This window comes from Cygnus atratus, chromosome 9, assembly GCF_013377495.2.
Source record: "Cygnus atratus isolate AKBS03 ecotype Queensland, Australia chromosome 9, CAtr_DNAZoo_HiC_assembly, whole genome shotgun sequence".
Lineage (NCBI taxonomy): Eukaryota > Metazoa > Chordata > Aves > Anseriformes > Anatidae > Cygnus > Cygnus atratus.
The window spans coordinates 20,654,413-20,677,584 of record NC_066370.1 but is presented as its reverse complement, the minus strand read 5'-3'; the positions used below and the strand labels follow the sequence as shown (position 1 = coordinate 20,677,584).

General features: G+C 34.5%; 1 protein-coding gene across 7 annotated transcripts in view; it reads left to right on the top strand.

The window, feature by feature from the left end:
- NLGN1 (neuroligin 1) overlaps positions 1–23,172 on the top strand; it is a 291,986-nt gene that overhangs the window by 98,053 nt on the left and 170,761 nt on the right. For all 7 annotated transcript variants that reach the window (XM_035557299.1, XM_035557298.1, XM_035557300.2 and 4 more), the window contains one exon: positions 3,060–3,212. In XM_035557299.1, the coding sequence (XP_035413192.1) occupies positions 3,060–3,212 (153 nt within the window). The remainder of the gene's footprint in view (positions 1–3,059; positions 3,213–23,172) is intronic.

The window sequence follows — 23,172 nt, the reverse complement described above, 5'->3', positions numbered from 1 at the left end:
CTGTGTGAGAAAGTATAACTGCAGTTTACAGAGACCACTCCAGCACATGAGTACAAAGGACTGATACCAGCTTCTAGGAAAAAATGAAGAGTCATCAAATCATTTAGGGTTGGGTTTTGCTAAGTAGCTGTAGGAGCTGAGTGATGAAGTCTCAATTATTTTTTTTCCACTTGGCTGCTTAACTCCAACAAGAATTTCTGAAAAAAAAATCTTTCTGCAACTTTTGTACCAATACAGAATTTTTCCTCACAGACTATTACCTAGTATTTGCTCCATTATAATTGTAAAGGATTGTAGTTTTCATGAGGAAACATTTACTCTGTAAGGTAGGAACCAACTTTTGATTGCAATCTAATTTTTTTCTCTATTCCTTTGATTTAATTATTAAATAACATCCACTAGTTAGTAACATCTGTACTTAAACAGCACTCTTCCAGCTGCATGTTTGCACCTTTCAAATATTCCTAGCTATAGACTGCACTTCTCTTGGTGTGAAACCAGTGGCTGTATGACCACAGTGCATTGATCCCTCTTTTTCACATGAAAAAGCTCTTTTTCATAGCTTCAATATGGCTTGTAGGTCAGCTGGCCTCACACTGTGACAGCTTTGCAGATGTCCCCAGCACTAAATTACTGCCTCAGACACACAGGTGTGCAATTTTTCTTTTGTAGAAGGGGCTTCTTTTAAGACTGATGACTTTGGCAAAGCAGCATGAGGAAAATTTATACTACGTGTCATCTGCTCTGACATGGTACATAGGCAGAGCTTAAAATTAGGCTTAATTTATCTGCCTGTAATCTTTACAAGCATATTACTAGTAAGAAATAAAAATATGATCCAGACAGAATTTACTCATACTCAGTCACTTCTTTAAATGCCAGATTTTACTCATGAAATGTGTGCTTTTCTCCAATAAAAGGCACCCATTCTTTTCTAAATATCCCAATATTATTTTCCAGATAAACAGACCAGTACTACCAACATTTCATTACTATTCACAGTTGGTGCTCTGTAATTCTATGTAATTTTAATTAAAGAAGAATTCTGAGACAGTCTCCCCCTGTGTTACCACTGAGCATACAATTAACTGTGTACAGTTTCTGCTGGGAACAGTCACATGGTGGTTTCAGATTAATAATTTATGATTACTTCCACACTTGTATCAGAAAAAAATAAATGCATGGACTATGAGCATACCATGTACTGAAAACAGTATATGAATTTCAAAAGACTTCTTCCTTGGTGTAGAGTTTAAACCTCAGGAGCTCATAAGTCTATCATATGGACAATGGAGATAAATAATCTCCTTAGCACTACACTCTGAAAATTGCATGTTGGAAAGCCCTTGCTATATGCTTGAGTGAGGAAAGCAATACAAGCAATTTCATGTACAACCTTTCATCACCCTTTTGGTCTTGAATAAATGATTGTTCTAGTACTTCCAATATTGAAGATCCAATTTCAGATCTTGACTGTTCTGGCATTTTCTTCAGATTAGAATCAATATCAAAATAATAATAGCAACTGGCTTTCTATAAACAGGCACATCTGTGCCGATCTCTTTCAGCAAATTCAAAAAGCAGGGCTTTTAGTTTAACTGCCCTCACCTAGTCTTCTTTACAGTGCTTCAGAAACAATTCAAACAATTCTAGAGAGATCTTACTTGATAGCTTCCTAACTATGATTCATACAACTCAAAGGAGTAAAAAAATACATCTGAGGTTTCTTCAAAAGCTGAAGCGAGTAATCAGGGAAGTCGCTTGAATACTCTCATAATGACAAAAATGTCTTTGAACAGGAATATGCAGTGCAGTTCCTCATTTGGAAGTTTTCACGTGCTTTCTTGCTATTGTCTTCCTTGATTTTTAGCATCTGCTAGAATGGAATATTAGGATTACCCTAGGCAATGGAAAAGACTCAGATGCCTGGTAAATTAGTTCAAATTACAATTTAATCCAGGCATGTGAAAAGTTTAAATTTGCATTTTTGTTAATTTCTTTCCAGTCAAAGAAAAAAGAAACTTAAAAACACGTATTATCCCACTGTTCATCAATTAACTAACTTTTGCTTTGAGTTAATGCTTAAGGGCTTTCCTTGCAAAAAGCAGTGTTTATCCACATGTTTACTAAACTTTAGATATTCAAAATTTTGTCCTGAGTCGATGCATCAAACTGAAAGTCAGATGATTTGAGGGAGAAGTAGGGATACCCAAATTAATGTTCGCATTAAAAAGAAACCCGAAATGATACGTCAATATCTAATTTTATCGTCTGAGAGAATGGTAGAGCTTCTGAGTTTGAAAATTGTTCCTTGAGTTCAGCGTCACTTTTAAGAACCTTACTATTTGTTTGAATGCAGGCAGCTGTTTTTCAGGTATAACCTACAGTCCTTTTCACAATCCAGTAAAATAAGAAGTACCCACACTCCTTAAACATCAGGCTACCAAGGTTATATGTAATGTGTGTTGGAGGTCCGAGTGCTAATGAGCTTCCAAGTCATTTTTGAAAATTTGGACTTCAGAACTATCAAAAGACATCTGTTTATATAGATATATATATATATTTTAAATAAGTTGTTGATCTGTCATACTGGAAGCCATCAGCAACTTCTGTATGAGGAGAAACCTTATTTATCTTAATATGATGAATTGCTTTTAGCTAAGCAAGTAGGAAGATGGACTGAGATTTTCTGAAGTGTTCAGGCTATGCTTAAATGAGCTCAAACTGATGTTAGAAGACATTTCACATCAAATTCAGCAGGAACAGAATCAGACTGCTGTCCCGTTGCATTTGAGCAAACGTTACCATTTTCAATTCCTTTCTGCTTTTTCTGAGGCCAATAACAGTTTCAAAATTATGAACTCTAGTTATAAGTAAACAAGTCACAAAGAAATGGTCCTATCTGCCCATTTCCTTATGTAAAAGATGTTGCTTGAGAAACACTTCAAGAAAAATAACCTCACTAAATATATACATGTATATGTATTGCATGTATCTTCTTTTTTTTTTTTTTTTTTGGTACTTTCTTGAGATAAAATTTGTCTTAATATTTTTTCCAGACATTCGGGACAGTGGGGGACCTAAGCCTGTGATGGTGTATATTCATGGAGGGTCCTACATGGAAGGCACTGGAAATTTATATGATGGCAGCGTTCTAGCAAGTTATGGGAATGTGATAGTCATCACAGTCAACTATCGCCTTGGGGTACTTGGTAAGAAGCTTTCAGCTTTCCGTTAATCCCTGGTATCTGTAATGCAATTCATGCTATAGGTGAGAAAGTATTTATTTATTTTTATTGTTACTGTTTTCTTTGGTTTACAGATTTGTCTAAAAAAGCTTTTTATTCTGGGGATGAGATAAAATGGCATGGCAAGTGTTACCTGAAAGAGCTTCTGTCATGATTTGCATTTAATGGTATGAAACAGGTGTTTCCATTGCTGAGTTGTTCAGATGGAAGTGTTTTTTTTTTCTTTTTTTTTTTTCTTTTTTCTGTGAATAGCAGCCATGCTTTACTTCATAGACAGGTAAAATATATGCATGTATATATTTATTTGCTTTCTCAGGCAAGTTGGAAAGTGAATAGTCACCTTTGATTGTTTCAAACTTGGTGAATAGGATATGCTTATGCTGTTGGTAGACAAGTGGTATGCTTCTGGTAGCTTGTATTTCTTTCTAAAAAAAAAAACAAACAACTTTGCTATTTATTCACTGTAGTCATATATATGATGCACATTTGACAGTTCTTGTGACAATTGCATGATTGTTTCTTTTGTTCTGCATATTCTACTGACAAATTTATTGCTAAGGCTCCTGAAAGCAGGAATTCAATTCTGGGGTATTATGGAAGTCAGTACAGTAATTTCACAATACTTGCATGGGTATACGAGTGTTCCCTGTAATATCTGACGTGGCTTGATAAGATAGGTGTCATTCATACCAGCAAGTTAGTTCTGAGGACCAGTGAACTTTATTATCAGTTTGTGAGCACTAGCAATGTCTGCTACTCTGATTTCTTTTGTATGATCATTTTATTTCATTGGTGCTTTGTTTCTTCATGTTCTGAACTCATTTAGGATGATACCTGAATTTATTTGTTTTGGTTTGCTCATCTGGATAACTTATCTCCAATGGCTTCATATGTATTAAAATTTTGTGCATGAAGATACTTAATGAAGTGTCTTGATGGAATCTTTGATGGGAATAGATTTTAACCTAGATTTTGAAAAATAGTCTATTGTCTATTGTAGTTATGTTTTACATGTGTTTTTTATTTTCCGGAAAGATCATAAACGTTATTGGCTTCCAGTTAGTATCCTTAGCATTCAGTTAGAGGTTTCATTTGTGATGTTCTTCTTTAAGCAAGGAAATCCTGATATTTTGTATGTTTTTCTCCCTTCTCTTGTCTGCCTATTTACTTCAAGCCCTTAGGCATATATTAGTGCTGCAGTTAATAATATATAATCTGTAATTTGTCTCTGTAATCAATATTTTATTTTTATACCAGTGCTCTTGTCTGTGAAGTTTTGAACATTTATCTGCATTATATACTAGTAGGGTATTCTGTCCAGTAATACAGTAGCTATTATCTGAAAGCATTGTTTATTTTTATGAATTATATATTCAGATTCCTAAATCCACTTGTAGTTGCAGTGTTTGAAAGTACTAGTTGCTTGAAAGATGAGAATTAATTCACATATGTTGATGGTAATAGCTTTTCCTTTTGTAATTTCAACACTGATCCCTGAGGTAACCAACTGCTAACATCTTATTGAGCTTAGGAGGATTTCATTCATGTTCGTGCTTTTGTGGTTCTTTGGGCTTTGTGGTCTTTACAGAGCCTCAAGGGGCAGAGACCTAATTTTCTTTTAAGTGGGACCTATTACATTAAAACCGCTAAAACTCACAGTAGAATCCAGTGATTGGTATGAATACTTGAAATTACCTTCAACTCAGCTAGAATAACCCTGTGCCAGGCTTGTAGGGTTTTCTTAGTATAATAAATGTACCTTTTAACTAAAAGTAGAAGTCAGTCATGTATTTTGTGTCTGGTATGATGCTTATCTGTCATGTATTAAATTAATAATGATGATATCTCTAAATAGGCAGTGTAGAAACACGCTAGTAATCAGAAAAGAAAATCTGTACAGTTTGCATTTTCTTCTGGCTGTCTTTATGTTTCCTGGTCTTTAGATAACTGTGTGAGATAGCCTCAAAGTTGGACTTTTGTGTAATCATACTAGATATCAACTTTTATTTTTGTTGTTCCAAACTCTTGTTCATCAGCATAGAGAAACTCTTGTTCATCACTATATGGCAGATCATTACCAATTGCAGTCACATTAAATAAGATAAGGTTTTACAAATACACAGCTGACAAATTCTCAGCTTCTCTTATCTGACTCACATCCCATAAGGTGAGAGGTTGAGCTTCACTGTCCTGCATGAGAACTAATGTCAATTAATTGCTGTTTAAAATGCTTGGCTGTACAGGGCCTTACTTCCTTTGTCCACATGTGAAGATGTAGGGACAAAATGAAGTCCGTATTCCCATTTTCATGTGACCTTTGTTAGTCTGGTTTTCTTGTGTTAGTCTTTATGGATGTATATTTTAATGTAGGTGATCTGTGTGAGCCCTAGGAGTTCTGCCATTGTTTTTCCAGCATTCTCACTGTGACATTCCTTAACAAGGAAGCCAGTTAAATAAATGTTTAGGGCTGCAACAGAAACATTTTCTTCCAGACAGATAGTGATGGGAAGGGAGGATATGCTATTGTATTAGATTCCTTTTGGTACTCTTCAATCCATTGTAGACAGCTTTAGGTGCAATTCAGATTATTTTCCTGTTATTCTGATCTGAAACAATCTTTGTCCTATAGACTACTCTCCTTGAGGACCTACATTTTATGGAGGTGCAAGATTTGCTCCTTGCTAGAGTTTTAGAACACTTGAAAATGAAATCTCATTGGTAAAGAGAAAATAATGATAAAAATTGAAGTACGAAGCAAGTGCAGTTAAAAAACAAACAAAAGTCCTGTGAGTTCTCTGGGTCAATTTTGTCTTTATCTGAAGCAAGTCTGAGAATGAAAGTCTGTTAAAATCTTTCCTTAGATATTGATTAGATGGAAAAGAGAATTGTTTGCTCTGGAAACTCTGGGAGTACTCAGAAAGAAGCCATTGGAAACAGACTATTTATATCTTCATTATAATCTCTTTAAATGCAAGTCTTGTGCAAGCAATCTTGTCTAGTGAGAAATACTGCATGAGTGGTCCAATATCCTTGAAGGACAGCATAGAAGTAAGTGCAGAAATATTTTTTATCACTTGTTTTTAGGAAAGGACGGATGTAAAAACCAGTTTCGATTTTGAACTCAACTAATTAAAGACTTCAAATGTTTATTTAAAATATCTCCAACCGGTAAAAAGCAGTTTTTATTATTTAAATTTCATAAAATAAATGTAAAAGGATTATAAATGGAATATATTTAACATCCAGAACAGATTGTGATAGACAGATTTAATACTACCAATGCTGTTTTCTATGTTCTTTCTTTTGAAAGATATTTTTAGAAAAGGAGAATGCTTTGGGTCAGTATTGGCTGCTTCTCCTTTAGCTTAAGTTTCCAAGAGGGAAGAGAAAGGAGGGAACAGATTCATGCAGACTGTATATTCATTTATTAATTTTATTAATTTATATTTCTTGTTCTTTATTATCTTTTAACCATGGGAATTTAATAGAACTGAAAGAAAAACATTTTTAATGCGGCTCACAATTAAATTGAATTGGGGGGTGGAAGAATGATTCAGAGCAATCTCTAGGTTAAGCACTGCTTTAAATTTCCCAATTTTTCCTCTTTATGTGGTAGTAAACCATCATTCTAAGGATCTGGGTTAGAAGGTGGTAATAAAGTAAGAAAAAAGAAAAAATATACATATTTTGTATTTTCCATTTGGCATTCTGAATAACATTTACACTGGGAAAGCAAACAGTCTGTAAGACTATAAATTATGCCAAAATGAACGTACACCCATAAATGAGATTGTCTTGGTCAAAGTCCTTTAGTTATAAGCAGTTTTCCCTTTCGAGGAGAGGGAAGGCACTGTTGCTAATTCAAGACTAACTGGATTATTGTCACCTGATAGTTGGTAGATATTTGACAATTGAGTAGACAATTGAGACAATTGAGTAGAAAACAGTTATCCTAGTTCGTTTGTTTCTTTTGCTGACTGGAAGATATTGTCTTGTTCTGTTCTGATTTTCTTTCCTCCTTCCAAGTGGAACAGAAAACTAAAAATTTTCAGTGCTTTCAAAGTAGGTGTGATTTCTTCAGTGTTAATCTGTTAAACTGATTGATCCTCATTTTGGTAATCATTTACTTTGTATTGTTACCATCAGATATTTTTTTTTCCTGTCTTGCCTCTTTAGTTTTCCGTCATGGTAGTGCTACTGAAAATATTAGAGAAGATATTTTTCTAATATATTTTCAATTTGTTCAATAGATGCTCTCAAAAACATCCAGTAATTTTAGACATAACCCTTTCAAAAATTGCTTTATGAAGATTTGAAAAACTTTAGTCAACTTCTTAAAGATATTGTGATGAATTAGTGTCCTGTGTCACTTCAGCATTCTTGCACATATAACCAATCATGCCCTGTTCTGCAACCTGGAGAGTTGTCTTGGCTTCTGAAAATAAGCCTCTTCACTTTAATAGAAGTAAACTTTACCCACCTATGTCATAGTGACTATTCAGTTTAAGTAGCAATGGAATAAGAAGGTTTATCTTAGTTAGACATCAGAGGAGATAAAAAAAAAATGCAGTAAGATTCTTTTTGCTACATTGCTTAGACTGTGGAGTTTTCTTTTATAGTTCACAATTTAATATCCAGTAAAACTGGGAAAATGTTTGATCATTAACGGCAGTGACAAGCACATCCATTATCTTTTTATGAAACGTTAAAGGTGCTGTCAGGAGATGGCATTTTATTCTGACTTTGCTGTACCACCAAAAGGTCTCTGATGAGCTTTTTTCTACTCTCTCTTTCCTAATATGTTTGAGTAAAAATGATAGATGAATAAGAAATTATATATTATTGCCTAATTAAAAGTACATTACTTTGAAAGTAAAGATGAGAAATTAATAACAAAACACATCAAAACGTGCAGTTAAAAATCATTCATTTAAGTTTTCTGAATTGGAAGAACATATAAAGAGTGTAATTCATAAATACTTTTGGGGACCCTCTGATGGAGACAAGTTTCCATTAGAGTTGTAGATATTAAGTTGTTTATAAATGAATTTTTATCATTTTGTGGTTACACAGCAGGGAATTTGTCCAGAAAGCCTTATCTGATCCCACCTTATCCTTGGCCATTACTGTTTCACGGTATGAAACACTCCAAATGAATTTGATGCTGGATAAATAGAAGAGGCTAAGGTAGAAAGCATATTGCAGTTGTCTATTCCCTCTTGTGATGTAGTCCACATGGTTTGATTTACACTTACTTAAAATTCTAATAATATATTAGACAATTCTTATTTAATATAGTAGGTAACCTCTGGTCAGCCCAGATTGCAGGACGCCCAGGCATAGCTCATCTAGATTTACAGTGTCCTAATTTCATAGGTTCGTTAATAGAATTAGCATTTGGATCTCAAACCAGCTCTAATTAATGACATTTTAGTGGCTTTGTGAGCTAGTACCAGCCAAAGGGAGTCGTGTACGCAGTGAAGCAGAGAAAGGAAGATTGCCACACTTGAAGCTGTACCATCAAAATGACAAAATGGACTTGCAGTAAACAATAGGTTATTGACTAGATATGTTTAAAGGGTCAACTGCAGTGCACAGCAGGCAAAATATTTATGAAATGGGAACCCTGAATATATAGTGCACTTTTAAAATGAACCATTTCTTTTCTATTTGTGCTTTTTCTAGCACAACAAATTGACATTATCTATCTGCTTAGATAGATGGCTACATACTTGTTTCTTTATTTTTCAGGGCACAAAGACAGAAAAATAAAAAATAGCAAATTTAAAAACTATTCATTTTGGCATAAGAGCAGTTTATGCCATTTCAGTAAAGAGAAATTTATTTCTTGTAAGATAAATTCTCTTGATCAATATTTAATCATATAATAAAAATATTCCAGTTTTTCCAAATAGCAGATTAATCTTTGAGCTCATAATAAACTTCAACTTGATAATATTTGCAAAATAGGAAGGAGAAAGCATTCATTGAAGACAAATTATAGACATCTTACTGCCTCAGAAAATATCAAAATCTTTGACCCAATTATCTTACGTGAAGGTATTTGTAATTCTTATCATCTAGATATGTATTTCTACCTTCACTTTCCTTCAAGTAATATCTGACCAAATTAGTTTAACGCTATCATTGATCCCTTTGCAAAACCTCCATTCTACAGTATTACAGATGTTTCATGTATACAAAATAACCTGTATTATATACTATATAACATCCCAAGCCTTTTTGTGTCTTGTGATGGTAGACCTGTCAGGATGCCAGACTTGGCCCTGTCCTTACAAGCAAACAGAATTTAGTCTGCTCTGCTTTTGCCGGATGCCAGACTTCCCAGGAAAGGATCTGTCTTTGCAAGCCAAGAGGTGGGGATGAATTAGGACTTTGTTGCAATCTGATCTCACTGCAGAGTATTCCAACACTGAAATAATCCTCTGAGTTTCCAATATTCTGATTTTCAACCAAAGCTGGAAGGTAGTAAGAAATATGCCACAGCTCAACCTCTAGGCTAGATCTGTACCCAGTCTCAATGAGCCGGGTGATCTTCATTCCTAAGTAAGGCCTCCACTGTGCCTTCCCTAACCTCTGATTCACACCGAAATGAAGCAAATGAAGATTTATTTGAAACTTTTTATAGAAGTAGCAGGACATGAAGATAGCATGCTTCTGAAGTCCCAACTCATTTTGTTTTATTACATATATTTAAATAGTTTCAAGTTTTCTTAAGTTAAAATGAAGCAATTCTGTATGCCGTTGGACCTTGGTAGCAATAGATAACTTGGCAGGAATTTCATTTGCAATTGTTGAAATGTTGCTCTCATTTTTCACACATTTCAAATGCTTAATATTGCTCAATTTTTATTTTTTGTGTGTGTGTGCAATGTAGTTTACATATAGAGGTAGTAACTCAAATACTGACCTGATACTCTTTATGTGATGCCTCGTGATAATTTTGAATCAATTGAACAAGATCTGTTTTTTAAGGTTGTAACAGAACTTTTTAACAGCTGAAAAGAGTAATGTGAGCACTAGATTTAAGGCCCCAAAACTCTCTTGGCAGCCGTATAGGTCCTAAATTCTTCAATTTAATGGGTGATCTGTGTGCAGATGACCACCTTAGCTAACACAGAAAAAATGTACACTAAAATATAGCAATTTGCATTACTTTCCAACTGCAATATATATAAGACTGCATTGCTTGATATACTGATTTATTACATTCCATGATACACTGAAAAAATAAATATTATTTTATTGAAAATTAAATTTGATTACATACACTAAACAACAAACTGCTAGGTGAAGGTCTACAAAAGGCCAGTGTAAATGATAGATATTGGTTAACACCCCTTATTAAGCAAATATGAAAACTGCCTTCAACAAAACACAAATAATAGATACTAACATCTTTATCGAAGTGTTTTGAGTCGCTCTTATGTTGTACGTGTTGCAAGCTAAACATCTTTGAAAAAAGTAAGGTGACATATCTTAACTGTTTGAAATTTCTTAATGTATCATTGCTCAAAATGAGAAGCAAGACAGAAATTAAACTTTTTTTTTTCATTATTCTGCAGTAATATTTCACTCTTTATGTGCCAAAATTTTAATGAAATGGAATAAAAAATGGTGAGCAGTCTTTCTCTGAGGCATTCACTACATGTTCAAGAAATCTACTGATTTTAAAAATTATTTTTGCTGCACATTTCTGTCTTCTGGTGAATGTTGATTTCATGAAATCTCCCATATTCATTAGAATTTGTTCATCTTCTCAACACTTTTCACCAGGATTCTGGTTGAGCAATTTTCCATTGCCAGTAGTATGCTCTAAAATATTTTTAGATTGCTTTGTTTTTAATTAGGTGATAATGAAGTGTTCAGTACAGAAGTACAAAACAGACATAGAGAAATGGCATAGTGCCCTATAGATCCAAATAAATTCAAAAAGAAAAGGCAAACATGTCCCTAACCTGTTTTCCTTATTTAAGTTCTAATGTCCTATGACTTTAAGCATTTATTGGTATCATCTTACTGATTTCAACAAGAAACATACGGGTGAGTTAGTTTCCTCCCCAGAAAGTTTGTTTCCATCTCTACTTGTCAGTACAATGCATTGCACATTAGTTGATTTGCTTTTGTGACTGTAATTTCCCTTTCAACTTCAGCAAAGTATTCTAGCTCAACTGAAAATGGTTTTGCATTTCATCTGCAAGGCTTTATTAAAGCACCGAGACACAATAGGGTGTGCTTTACAGAGCCATTAATGTATGCCCCATGTGTGTTGTGAGGCATGAGGCCAAAGGCCATGTGCTTTCAGCTATCCATGAACCATATTAATGACCCTGTAAAATACACTCCTGAGTGTCCTAATGCTATAATAATTACTCACTTTATTGTTACATGCCTCTTTGAAAAAAATTCTCTAAATATTTTCCTTTCCCTTTTATATAGTCCTTAACTAGGAGGGCTAATTTATGACAGACTAAAAGGGAAATGTTCACAATAAAAAGGGTATTAACATTCTTTTCACCATTTCTTTCCAGTAATTTAAAATTTTGTCTTTTAACACTTCATGGGCTTGCACATCCTGTGTGTTCAAAACTTACAAACCATTTTGCTACTGAGTTTTTCCTGTTTTCATAGCTAATAGTTGTATGAACGCGCATCGATAGGGTTTTGTTTCTCATTAGCTTTCTTAAATTTATATTAAAAAGAGAACTTAGAATGGAAAGGATCTTACTATTTCATACATTTTATTTTTAAAAGAAAATGAAGGAAAAAGAATTCACTTGGCTTGACCCTGCTAGTGTAAGTCTTTTCTAATATGGGATTTCTCCAGCTGGAATTGTGCTTTTTAAATGTTAGGGTTAGATAATAAGTTTCTGTCTTCATTTTCCAGTGATCACAAAATTCAACATCTAAAGTTTCTTTTGTAAGTACTGTGGACAAACAAATTTACCAACAGGAGTATATTCAACAGGTGTAGTGGAACCAATAATTTTGAAGAGTTTTAACTATGATAAATGCTCACTTTTAATCTTTTTTTCTTCAGACATACAAAATATGAAAAAAAAAATATTGCATGGCTATAGTGTCAAAGGTGCATCAGAGGGTCAGAAATAATTTGGATTATCTTGCAGACATGGAAAAGAAACCGTCTTCCTGCAGACAATGCTGCCTTGTGACCCATTCCAGGTTACCACAGAACAAGACCTCATGCAAAACAGTTGCAAGCAGCTGTCATTAAAAGATCCTCAGCTTTGCTAGAACCTTATCTATTCTCACTAGGACCAACCACAAATAGAAAATACTGTGTGTGTTGCACCAAAGAAGCTATGCTACGTATGTAGGAGAGCCACTTGCTGCAGTGCCCATGAAGGAGATGGCAGTTCTGCTGCCCAGAGTGACAAGGAAAAGTGGCACAATGTCTTTGGTTTTCTCTCTTATTCCTGTTGTTGTAAGCACCTTCGTAGCCTACCCCCATACAGCTCATCATATTGTTCCAGTATAACTGGAGACTTTTCAATATTGCACTAGCATTATGTGGGTCTTTCTCTGCTTTTGTGTTGGAAAAATGGGCCTGAGCAGGTGTATTTCCCATTAAGGATTGAATGCTAGTTGTTGGATGATAGAAATAGATAAACAAAGTTCCTTTCCCTGGCTTTTGTCATGACGTATGCACTTTTCATTTACACAAGCGCTTAGTCAGTCTTCTGGTGCTAAAACTTTTGAGTCCTTTAAAACCTTTTATCATTACATTCTCTGTGGTGCTTCAGCATATCCTCCCTGGAGATCTGCACAATTTAGGGAAAGATAATCAATCTCGCTCTGAAAGAAACAAAATTACTTGTGATGATCAATGTCCACTAATACTTACTTGTTGTTCAAGTCATCCTGCAAAGTTGCAGCACCCAGCAGAAACATATTCAGAACATGGCTCTTAACCTGCCACTGCAAAGCATGCAGGGCACCAAAAGAAATGAAAACAAGCATGTGAAAGGGTTTTGTTTTCACTGGCTTCAATTTAAGCTTATATAGAATGAGGAAGATTTTTCCAAAAACATGCATCTTCACAAGAAATCATCCCCAGGTGGGATGGGGGAGAGAAACAGAGAGGTAACAGTGCGAGAACTCCTGGGTTGAGACTAAGACAGTTCACTAGGAAAAGCAAAAACCGCGCACACAAGCAAAGCAAAACCAGGAATCCATTCGTGGCTTCCCATTGGCAGGCAGCTGTTCAGCCACTTTCAGAGGAGTGGGAATAGCCACCCAGAACAGTTTCTTGGGAAGACAAAGAAATTGTGGATAAACCCCACAGTTATCCTAGTATTATCCAGAAATTAAATATTAAGGGATGAAGAATAACATGGTCACAGGTTGGATCAAGTGAAATCTTATGCTGTAGCTTTTTCAATTGGAATTTGAGTTTTCTGATAAGGAACTCCTGATTCTGAGTCCTAAACACTACCTGCAAGTTATGTGAGTGGAAGACTGCTTTTTCTCCCCCTTCTTCACCTGCTTTTTCTCTTAAGAAGGAATCCAATGTAGACTTAACCTACACCCATGAAATGTAGGCTTGATTCAGTTTGATGCCAATTATTTAGGTTCAGCCTACCAACCAATGACCTATTTTCTGTTCTGACATTCTGTTTTTTCCTTTGCTTTCATCATGCTAAGATGTTTCCTCTGTGTTCTCACTCATCTCACTGTTCCTTTTCCACACCATTTTGCAATTCCTGCGCACCTATTTTTTCATATCTCTTGACACATATTGAAAAATCACATGTTGATGAAGACCAATTTCTTAACTAAAAACTGCCTACGCCATGGGTGAACACATCGCTTAGGGTACATTAGCAAAATTCTGAAACCTTACTTCTTGGAAGCTGATCATACACTAAAAGCAGCAAAAGAAAAAAAAATTAAATTGCCAATTACAGCTAATAGCTTTCTACAATTGACATGTATAAAGCAGTTTGAAGGTGCTTTTAATAGAAGCTTCTCAGTAAATGCAAGTAGTGAAATGCTTTAAAATGAAGCAGTTGCAAAAAGCAGGTTAAATGTCCTGTGCTTAACAATTTGCAGCATACAGAAGGCTGTTTTAGATACATCTTTGGGGATCTCTCTCCAAGAATATGACTGATAAATGGTCTTGTTTTCCTTTCCCTTGAGAGTGTTTACATACATCTGATAGCTTTTGATGCATTTCCTTAAAAAAACCCTCCTAAAATAATGTTAGTTTAAAAGAATATGAAAGTGAAAGCAATGCTACTGATAAAACTCATTATTTCATTATGTTTTGCATTAATAGTGACTCTTTAATGTAAATATCACAGGTGAATGAAAATAAAGTTCCATTTTTTTCTTCTGAAAGCAGAAAATTTATTCTATATATTAAATCACTCAGTTTTCAGAAGGATTCTAACTGATTTTAGTGATGAAAGAATTAAAAAAAAAAAAAAGAACTTGTTAATACTAAAATAAGTCAAAAAATAAAGATCTAACCAAGACAGGGCTTTCTGAACATTATTTTGTATTTGTATTTTTCAGTGCTGTGTAAAGCACATGAAGTGCAGATGAAAGGTTAAGAGAGTAATAAACAAAGGCTTGAACGTGATTTTGATGGGTAAGCTGCACTTTGATCTTCAGGCTATAAAACATTGCTACCTGGGTGAGCACTAACACTCAGCACGACAAACAATCAGCTGTTTGGTGCAGAATAAAATTCACAATTCCTTTTTCTTTTTATGCTATGAAAGAAAACATTCTTATGTCATACCAAAAGAAGGAAAGGGAGAGTGTAGGTGTTTTACCATTTTGTGTGGTTTAAAGCAACATTAAATGTGTGTTTATTAAATATTTTCTTCAAAGTGCTCTGATCATTAACACACCACACTATAGAAGGGGATTTTTATCAAGTACTGAGTAATAATGATCGTGAAAGCACTATGATAGTATATGAGATTACTCAAAACCAGGAGCGCAATTGCAGGTTACATAACTAAAAAAGATCAGTGCTTCTTTTAATTCCATTAGATAAAATTACATTTCCTACTGTACCCCACTATTCTCATTTGTTATAATTTCCATGTTCTCCTACACGAGAAAGAAGTAGAAAATCTCTTTAGAAAGATGTCTACTTCTTTTTAAGTTTCTTAGTTTTGCTTATACTTTCTAGATACAATTATAACTGGGCTCTCAGGTCTGAAGCTGTGCCATTTGCACATTGCTCCTTGCTGAGGGCAACAGTCATCCAGTTCTCTCAGGTGTCCAGCTCATTCTCACTTTCTGGATGTGGCTAACCTCAACATCCTTCTTTAATAACACTCAAGTAAAAGCTTTTAAAGATTTCTTAATGCTAAATTTTTCTCTCAGTTACAACAGTACAACTCCGAAGAGATGTCAGTGACTCTACCATGGCTTTATATCAGTCTGAAGCAAGATGGCAATTTGGGATGGAAGGGAGGCTGTCTCAAAAGAATGATAAATAGAAAGAGTAGAGTAGAAAGTCTAGACCCTTTAAAAAATGAGTTTAACGTTTCTTTCTGTATGCCTCGTTTTGTTGCTAAAATTGATTTTTGTGATTTTACAATGGCTCATTATTTCTGTTGTTCCTGATTAACTATGACTGTGAAAAGTTCTACTGATAGAAGTTAGATTGCTTACATGTATAAAATTAACATATAATAGATGTTTATAGAATCTGAGCCTTGGAGAATACAGTGTAGAAAATAGCAAAATTTTGCTCTGATGGAAATGGGAAAATTTTTCCCTTTTGAATATTTTTCAGTGTAGAAGAAGTGTGATTTCAATCTGGCCCTACTTCTTTTATATATCTATTATAAAATAAATATTGTTTATTCTAAAGTCACATAGAAAAATAATTTCTTGTTCTTGATTATTCTGATAAAACCTTTTAGTATTTTACTGGACCAGAACAGTAAAAATTATTTAAAAACAAAAACTGTACATTGAAAACTTTTTTTTTTCAGTTAAAGCTACACTCATGCTAACTTTTCTCCATACAAGATAGTTGCAAGAATATCACATACTATAACATTAGTTCTATCACAAAAGCATAGATTGCTTTTAAAAGTCTGACCGTATCTTTTAATAGTGGCCTTGATTCTGGCAAATTTCAGGCAATAAAAAAATCATTAATTTTAATTGTGTTGGATCAAGCCCTGTATTTGCAATGTGATGTAATTGTCCACTGCATTTATGACATCTGGCAATATAATTCTTGGAAAATACTATCCCAATCACAAGGAAGACACTAGATAGTAATTATTGGTGCAGGATTAGCCATGAGACAATGCTCAGTCAAGTGCAAAAAAACTACTCAGAAGATTTCTTCAGCAAAAATTAGGAAATTAAGTCAGAATGTATATTTATTTATATTTATTTATATGTTATATTGCTCCTGTCATGATGATATTCACTTGAAGTTGATACAAGCTGTTGTTACTGACAGAAGACTTTCATTTTGATCTATCAGAGGATGAAGGATATACATATTTATTCTATAATTTTTTCTCTAGTGATTGCCGCTGCGAAAAATTTGGCTAGCAGGAAAGAACTGACACACCGTAAGTTTGAGCTGGTATGATGTATCACAACACGGTGATAAGATGGTTGGGCTTGATGTATGGAAAAACAACAACACCAACATATTTTGAAGTACTTTACAATTGTTTCTCAGCAGACTAGACAATACTGGAAATACCCGGGTTGTTAAACCTATCTCTGGATTACGCTAATACCCCTGCATATTATTTATCCGTCAGTTGTACCTGAGCAATTTATTAATGACTGTCTCATTTGGCTCATTAGAGAGAGAGAGAGGGCTTTTGAACCTGAGACTTCCTGTACTGTAGCTGTGTACTGTTGAATTATTTGATTTCTGGGATGCAACAAGCAGATTAATAAGATATATCTCATTCTGCGTTTTCATTGTGATCGCATTTGTTTTGCTTCTCAGCCAGTGAACACTGGCCTTGCTGCCTGCCTGTATGCAGCTGAGTGGAAACCATGAGGGGAAAGATTATTACTTGCTTGTTGTTCTACACCAAATAGCAGGTAGCAATGGCATTTCCTTTCCCTTGATCCTGCAGCTTATACTAGGCACTTTACACTAGTGAGTGCATAATACTTAAAGCTATTGCAGTACTGTGCACCCTCAGAGACTCTATTCCAGGATTTCACGTCAAGGAGCTTGAGTGCTGTGTTGAATTGTGTGACCCATAGGGAAGTTAATAAAGGACCTGTGTAGATCTGAAAGCTAGAGTATGCTGTATTCTTACATTTGGAGTAGTAACAGAAGAGAAACCAGAAATATGGCATTATTATCCATCTATTTTTCAGAAAGTTGTGTTTAATCTCTTGTCCTTCCCATAAAAAGCTTAATTCCAAGTGAAATGAAATCCAATATCATAGCTAGTCTTGTATTTTTCTCCTCAAATAATGCCTCTAGATCTTTAAAAAGTAAATAATGATGATTGAAGAAAAAATGACTACATTGATAACTGTTATTTAAGCAACTTAATTGGTCAGGCACTGTGCTGTATTTTTTTATGGGACATGCATTTTTTGCTACTTTTTTGTGGTATATGGTTTGCATTAATAGAAAATGGAAAAAGCAAATGTGTAATCGAAATAGTTTTTCCAGACAGGCCTGTTATTGCATAGCTCTCAATATTATTTTCAGAAACTGCCTATGCCAATATTTCTATTTTTGCTTTAGAGAATAATTAAATTGTAATGCCTAAGGCTATCTGAAATTGTATCAGTAAAAAAAGTCGCCGAAGTAAAATGTGTCATTGCATGAGGGATGGCACAGAGAAAATAGAACAGTAATATCTGAATTATTCTTCTAATTAGCTTAGATTCATTGTTGTTTCCAGTAGTTGAGTTATATGGTTTCTAGAGCTTAGTAGGGAGAAAAACAGAGGGCCATGCATGTAACTGGCATGTGTACAGATAATACCAAATGGCATACGTGAATTTCTATCACTGTTTTGAGTTTCAAAGTATAGTGTTTCTTTCAATACCTCTTTTTTCTTTCTCTCATCTCCAAGATATTTTAGCTGTCCTTTTTGATCACTTGTGTATCTAAAAAGAAAGGTTCTCCCACCCCCATCATCATTAGCTCAGTAAATCTAGGTGTCATCTGCCTAACAGCATAATGAGCAGTAATAGCTCATAATGACCATAATAAGCACTAACAGCTGAACATGTCAAATATACTGGAAAAAAGAATAGTTCCCTATGGGACTCCAGCCTCCTCAAAGTGGAGTTACAAAGTGCTACTGTTACAAAGTGAACTACTGAACTGCAGTGCAACCACAGCTTGTTCCAAAAAAATCTTTTATAGAGGAAGCCAATGTATAAGTGACATTTTTTGACACTATATTCATTATAAAGTAAGATTTCTCAGAGGATTTTGAAACAAAACAGATATTTGAGTTTCCAATCAAACATGAAGGGCAAGTTCTTCTTATAAGGGCACAAGCACAATACAAACCTAACCCTGGCCACAGGCAGCATACTGATTTGGTGTCTGATAAAGGTGGAACAGAATTTTATGAGAACTTTTAGGGCATTTAAGGAAGGATATGACCTTAATATTACTGTTGTACCCTATATCTACAGCAAAAGCAGGTCCTAGGAATAACTGCAGTTCAGTCAGATAGGCTATATGCCATTTGTACTACAGTGCTTGCAGCTCCATATTTCCCAAATTAATTTCAGTGATCTATCTTACACAAAAGCTTTTGATTATGCGGTGCTTGTGTTTCAGGCCTTTGGGAATATTCAGACATTTTGTAATATTTTTGGCTTTGTTTTACTGATCTGTCACAGTGAAAGACTTTCTAGATTTACCTGGAAATTTATACCGTTACAGATATCATCATGTTTCCCTTGATACTGGATGACACACCATGCAAGAAATAATACTGTTTAGTAATTAAATGGTCTCTTACACTTCTATAAAGTCTCAGCTATATTTTGATCCATTCTATTTTAATTCTTCTTTGAGTTTTACTCATTGCAATACTTTCTGGCTTACTCAACATAAATCTTCCAACTGAAATGTTTTAACTTTACCATTCTTGTAGCAGAAATTGAGGTGAATTCAGGTCTAGTTTGTATGTCAGTGGCTAAGGCAATGTTTTGTAAAAATCAACTCAGCTTTTTGTTTAGTATTTCAGAGATGCTGTGATTTCTGTCAGGTCACATGGGAAAATTTTAAAAGCTATGGTTTCCAAAGAGGAAGACATAATTGTTCTTATCTGTTTAAAAAGTGATTGGCTATTTATTTTGCCTTTATGTATGAGACTTTGAAACTACAATGCAATGCCTGGTTTTCAATCCCACAATTAACACAGCAAAATCGTAAGAAAAATTATGTTATCAAGTGTTTCTTCAAGCAGATTCTGGGCATCAAAGATGTTACTGAAGTAACGCCATCGTCTAAAATTGATACGGTTTTCCTTAGCTCAAACCAGCAGCTTAAGTATTCATCAAGTTTTTAAGTACATGAATATTCTTCTCAGTAAGTGGTCCAGTTTGTTTCACCTCCAGTAATTACATTCATGTGGATATATTTGCCACATCAAGGCCTGAGCGGTTAAGAGTATCAACATCTATCAGACAAACAACAAGGAAATCTAAGGGAATATAAAAAATCTTGCTTCACTAATCAGTAAAAACAGCAAACCCAAATGCCTTAGTTTTCTAAAGAGCAATGTCACTGAGGCCTGATGGTGAGTATGTAGTCAAGCTTTTGACTGTGCCACCTAAATATTCACTGTATAGAGCAACAGACTGCAGAGATTTTGGCAAACATCTTCTATGGAACCTTTTTAGGTGTATACTTTTTCAAGGTATATTGGTCTGCAATGTTTCTGTAGCAGGAAAAATTGTTGCTGGTTCTATAAAATAAATAAATAAATAAATCTTTGGGATGGTATATAAAAGAAGAAATCAGAAACTTCTCTAAATACTAAGAATTTGTTACCATAGAGCAATCACTGTATATGCAATGTTATTCCTATCCTTAATGACATCAGTCATAGAAAGTCTTGTAAGAAAGACAGCATGGCTCCTCTGTGCTTACTGCACAAAAAATGTGTCTGTACTTGCCTGTATGTGTTTATGTGAATACACATAGGCACGCATATAGGCTACAATTATTATGTGGTAATGCTTGGCATGTACTTGAGGTATCACATGGGTTTATGAAACACATTTAAGCTTAATGATTTCCCCATAAAATGCATATAACACTTACATCCCAGGTGAGATACAAGAAAATAGACTTTCCAAAAGCTCACCCCTGGGTCAATGAGAAGCAAAGATGATAGTTCCTCCTACTAACTTAGTCATCTGAAAATGCTGGCACAAACAGGCTGATCAATATTTACCTAGTTCAGATATCTCACATGCTGATTTTGCAAATCCCTTGGTCCATGAAAAGACAAAACAAAATGTTCAGAAAATGGGGGATCTTTAAGAAAAAGACTAGAAGTCCTTCAGTCAAGGATGCCTTTTAGAATTGTGTTTAATTTATAATAAAACTTACTATTTTTTAAAGAGGTATGAGACTCTACAGAATATAAATAAGAAACCAGTACTTAAGTGAAAGTACCAATAATTAGGGGAGCCAAATGATTGGTATGACATGTATCTCGTTTCTACATTTTTCTTCCCCTTTCTTCTTTTCTTTCTCTCCCTTTCTTTTTCTCTCTCTTTTTTTTTTCTTCCTGACATCACAGACAACCATCTGCTTTACAGCAATTTTTCACACATTCTTGATTCTGACAGATAATTTTTTATTACTGTCCTATTTCTGTAACTTATATGGAGTAGGAATGCATAAATCTGAAACATTTTTTAAGGGATTAGTAAAAATGTATAAAGTGGATTCCTACCTGAAATTGTCCTGTTTTGTATCCATAAACGATTGCTTGAAATCTATAGAAATTTTACTCAAAAAAAATCTATCCCACAGAAGGTAGTGACCAAAGTCTCTGAAATTTGTTATTTCTATGTCATTGTCAATGAATAAGTGTCAACAGGGGAAAAAAAAAATACAAAAACCCAGCAATCTGAGTGTTTTGATTTTTGTGTAGAACTTGTAAGTTACTAATATCCAGCTCAGACTTCTCTTCTTATTTTCCAGGTCATAATTAGTGTAAATTGATTTGAATCATGAAATAGTGTTTTTTTGTTTGTTTGTTTTTCACATTCTAACTGTTGTTAAATCACATGTAAATCACATAAATACAAATCTCTAGGCTCTGTAGAGATCACCATAGGCAGAATTCTTTGCCTTTACTTAATAAGTATTTCTACATGCTAATAGTGGTTCCTTCTGTCTTTTAAATGTATTAACCAGTACATTTGGATAAATCAAGGGCAACTGCTAATGAGAGCTATCAAAGTTACCAGAGGGAGCAGTATAAATGGAATGGAACACTGCAGCTATAATATATTTTATGGGAGAGAGCACCAGATTCAGTGAACTTGTGAGGACACAAGTTTAAATTCAGAGGATTATGAACATCATTCTTTCTTTCCAGTTTTTGTCCTGTACTATTTTATGGGATAAATATTTATCCTGTATTTTTAGTTTAGACAGATAACTTCCCAGTACTTTCCCATTTTCCAGCATCAAGTTTGGCTGTTTCCCCTAGGAATTTCAGGCAGAAACAGCCTTCCAACTATTGTTAGACTGTCCTATACAGTGTCCTAGTGACACCAGATCTAATTGGCCTATGAACCACTGTGAAAGGCTCTTGCTGTAACAGCTATAAAAACATTTTTACAGGTGTTGCTTGCTTACCCAAATGGAAAACTTCCAACTCTGGTCAAGGTTTTGTTTTTAAAAAGAAAGCAAACCCAAAATATAAAATTTAGTCCTGAATGCCATCAGCTGGGAAGAAGATGTTCTGTGGTCCAGGTGATACAGAAATCAAATGCAAACAAGAATGAGTCAGGCCTTAGAAAACAGATCTGAGCAGCTGCTAATTAGAAAAGCAAAGATGGTACACAGTTGGCTATTTCTATAATTATTATGTAGATCATTTCATATCTACTTATTTGTAACTTTTAAAATTCTTGTTATAGCATTGAGTACCTTGGGATTGTATGCCTGCTAAAAAGATCATATTGATGTATTGTCCTTGGTGTCGTAACAACTTCTGCAGATAGTTCTTTTTGACAAGCCATCAGGATGATATTCTTCTTCCTTCATTCTTATTATTCACCTTTTTGAGGAAAAAAAAAAGGAATTTTATTAAACAGGTTTTACATGAAAAAAATTCTGCTGACTCTATTCATCGTGAAGCAGAAACCTAATTTGCATTTGTAAGTTAGAGTACAGGCAAGGAACATTTTGGGGGAAGCAGTGTTGGTTTGGGGTCTTTGTTTTGTGTTGTTTTTGCCTCTGGCTTGTCTTGTTTCCCCTGATAGTGTTAAACTATGCAGGGAAAAGGGATAACTTTTTCCTTACTCATAAAAATGCTTGAGAAAAATTACTCCTTTTTGCTTTTACGATGGCACAGAATATACTGGATGGCTATTTTTTTTCCCTTGGGCTTTGTTTTCAGTTTTCTTTTCCTTTTTTTCTTCAGGGAAAATTACTGGTAGACTTCATTTATTTCACTTCCCTCCTCTATTTGCTCCTCTTTGATGTTAGCTTTTAGTAATTTATTTAAGAACAACATAGAAAGAGGGGTAGAAAGAATTTTAATGCAGCTCCTTAGTTATGATTATGAAAAAGTGGGAATATATTTCCTTGTGTACGTCATTTATAACATTTTGGGCAATCAGACGGTGTGCTGCTAACTGATTGCCTTTGGGAATATGAACTCTGCACGTGCCCTAGTCAGACTCCAAACTGCTTTCTGAG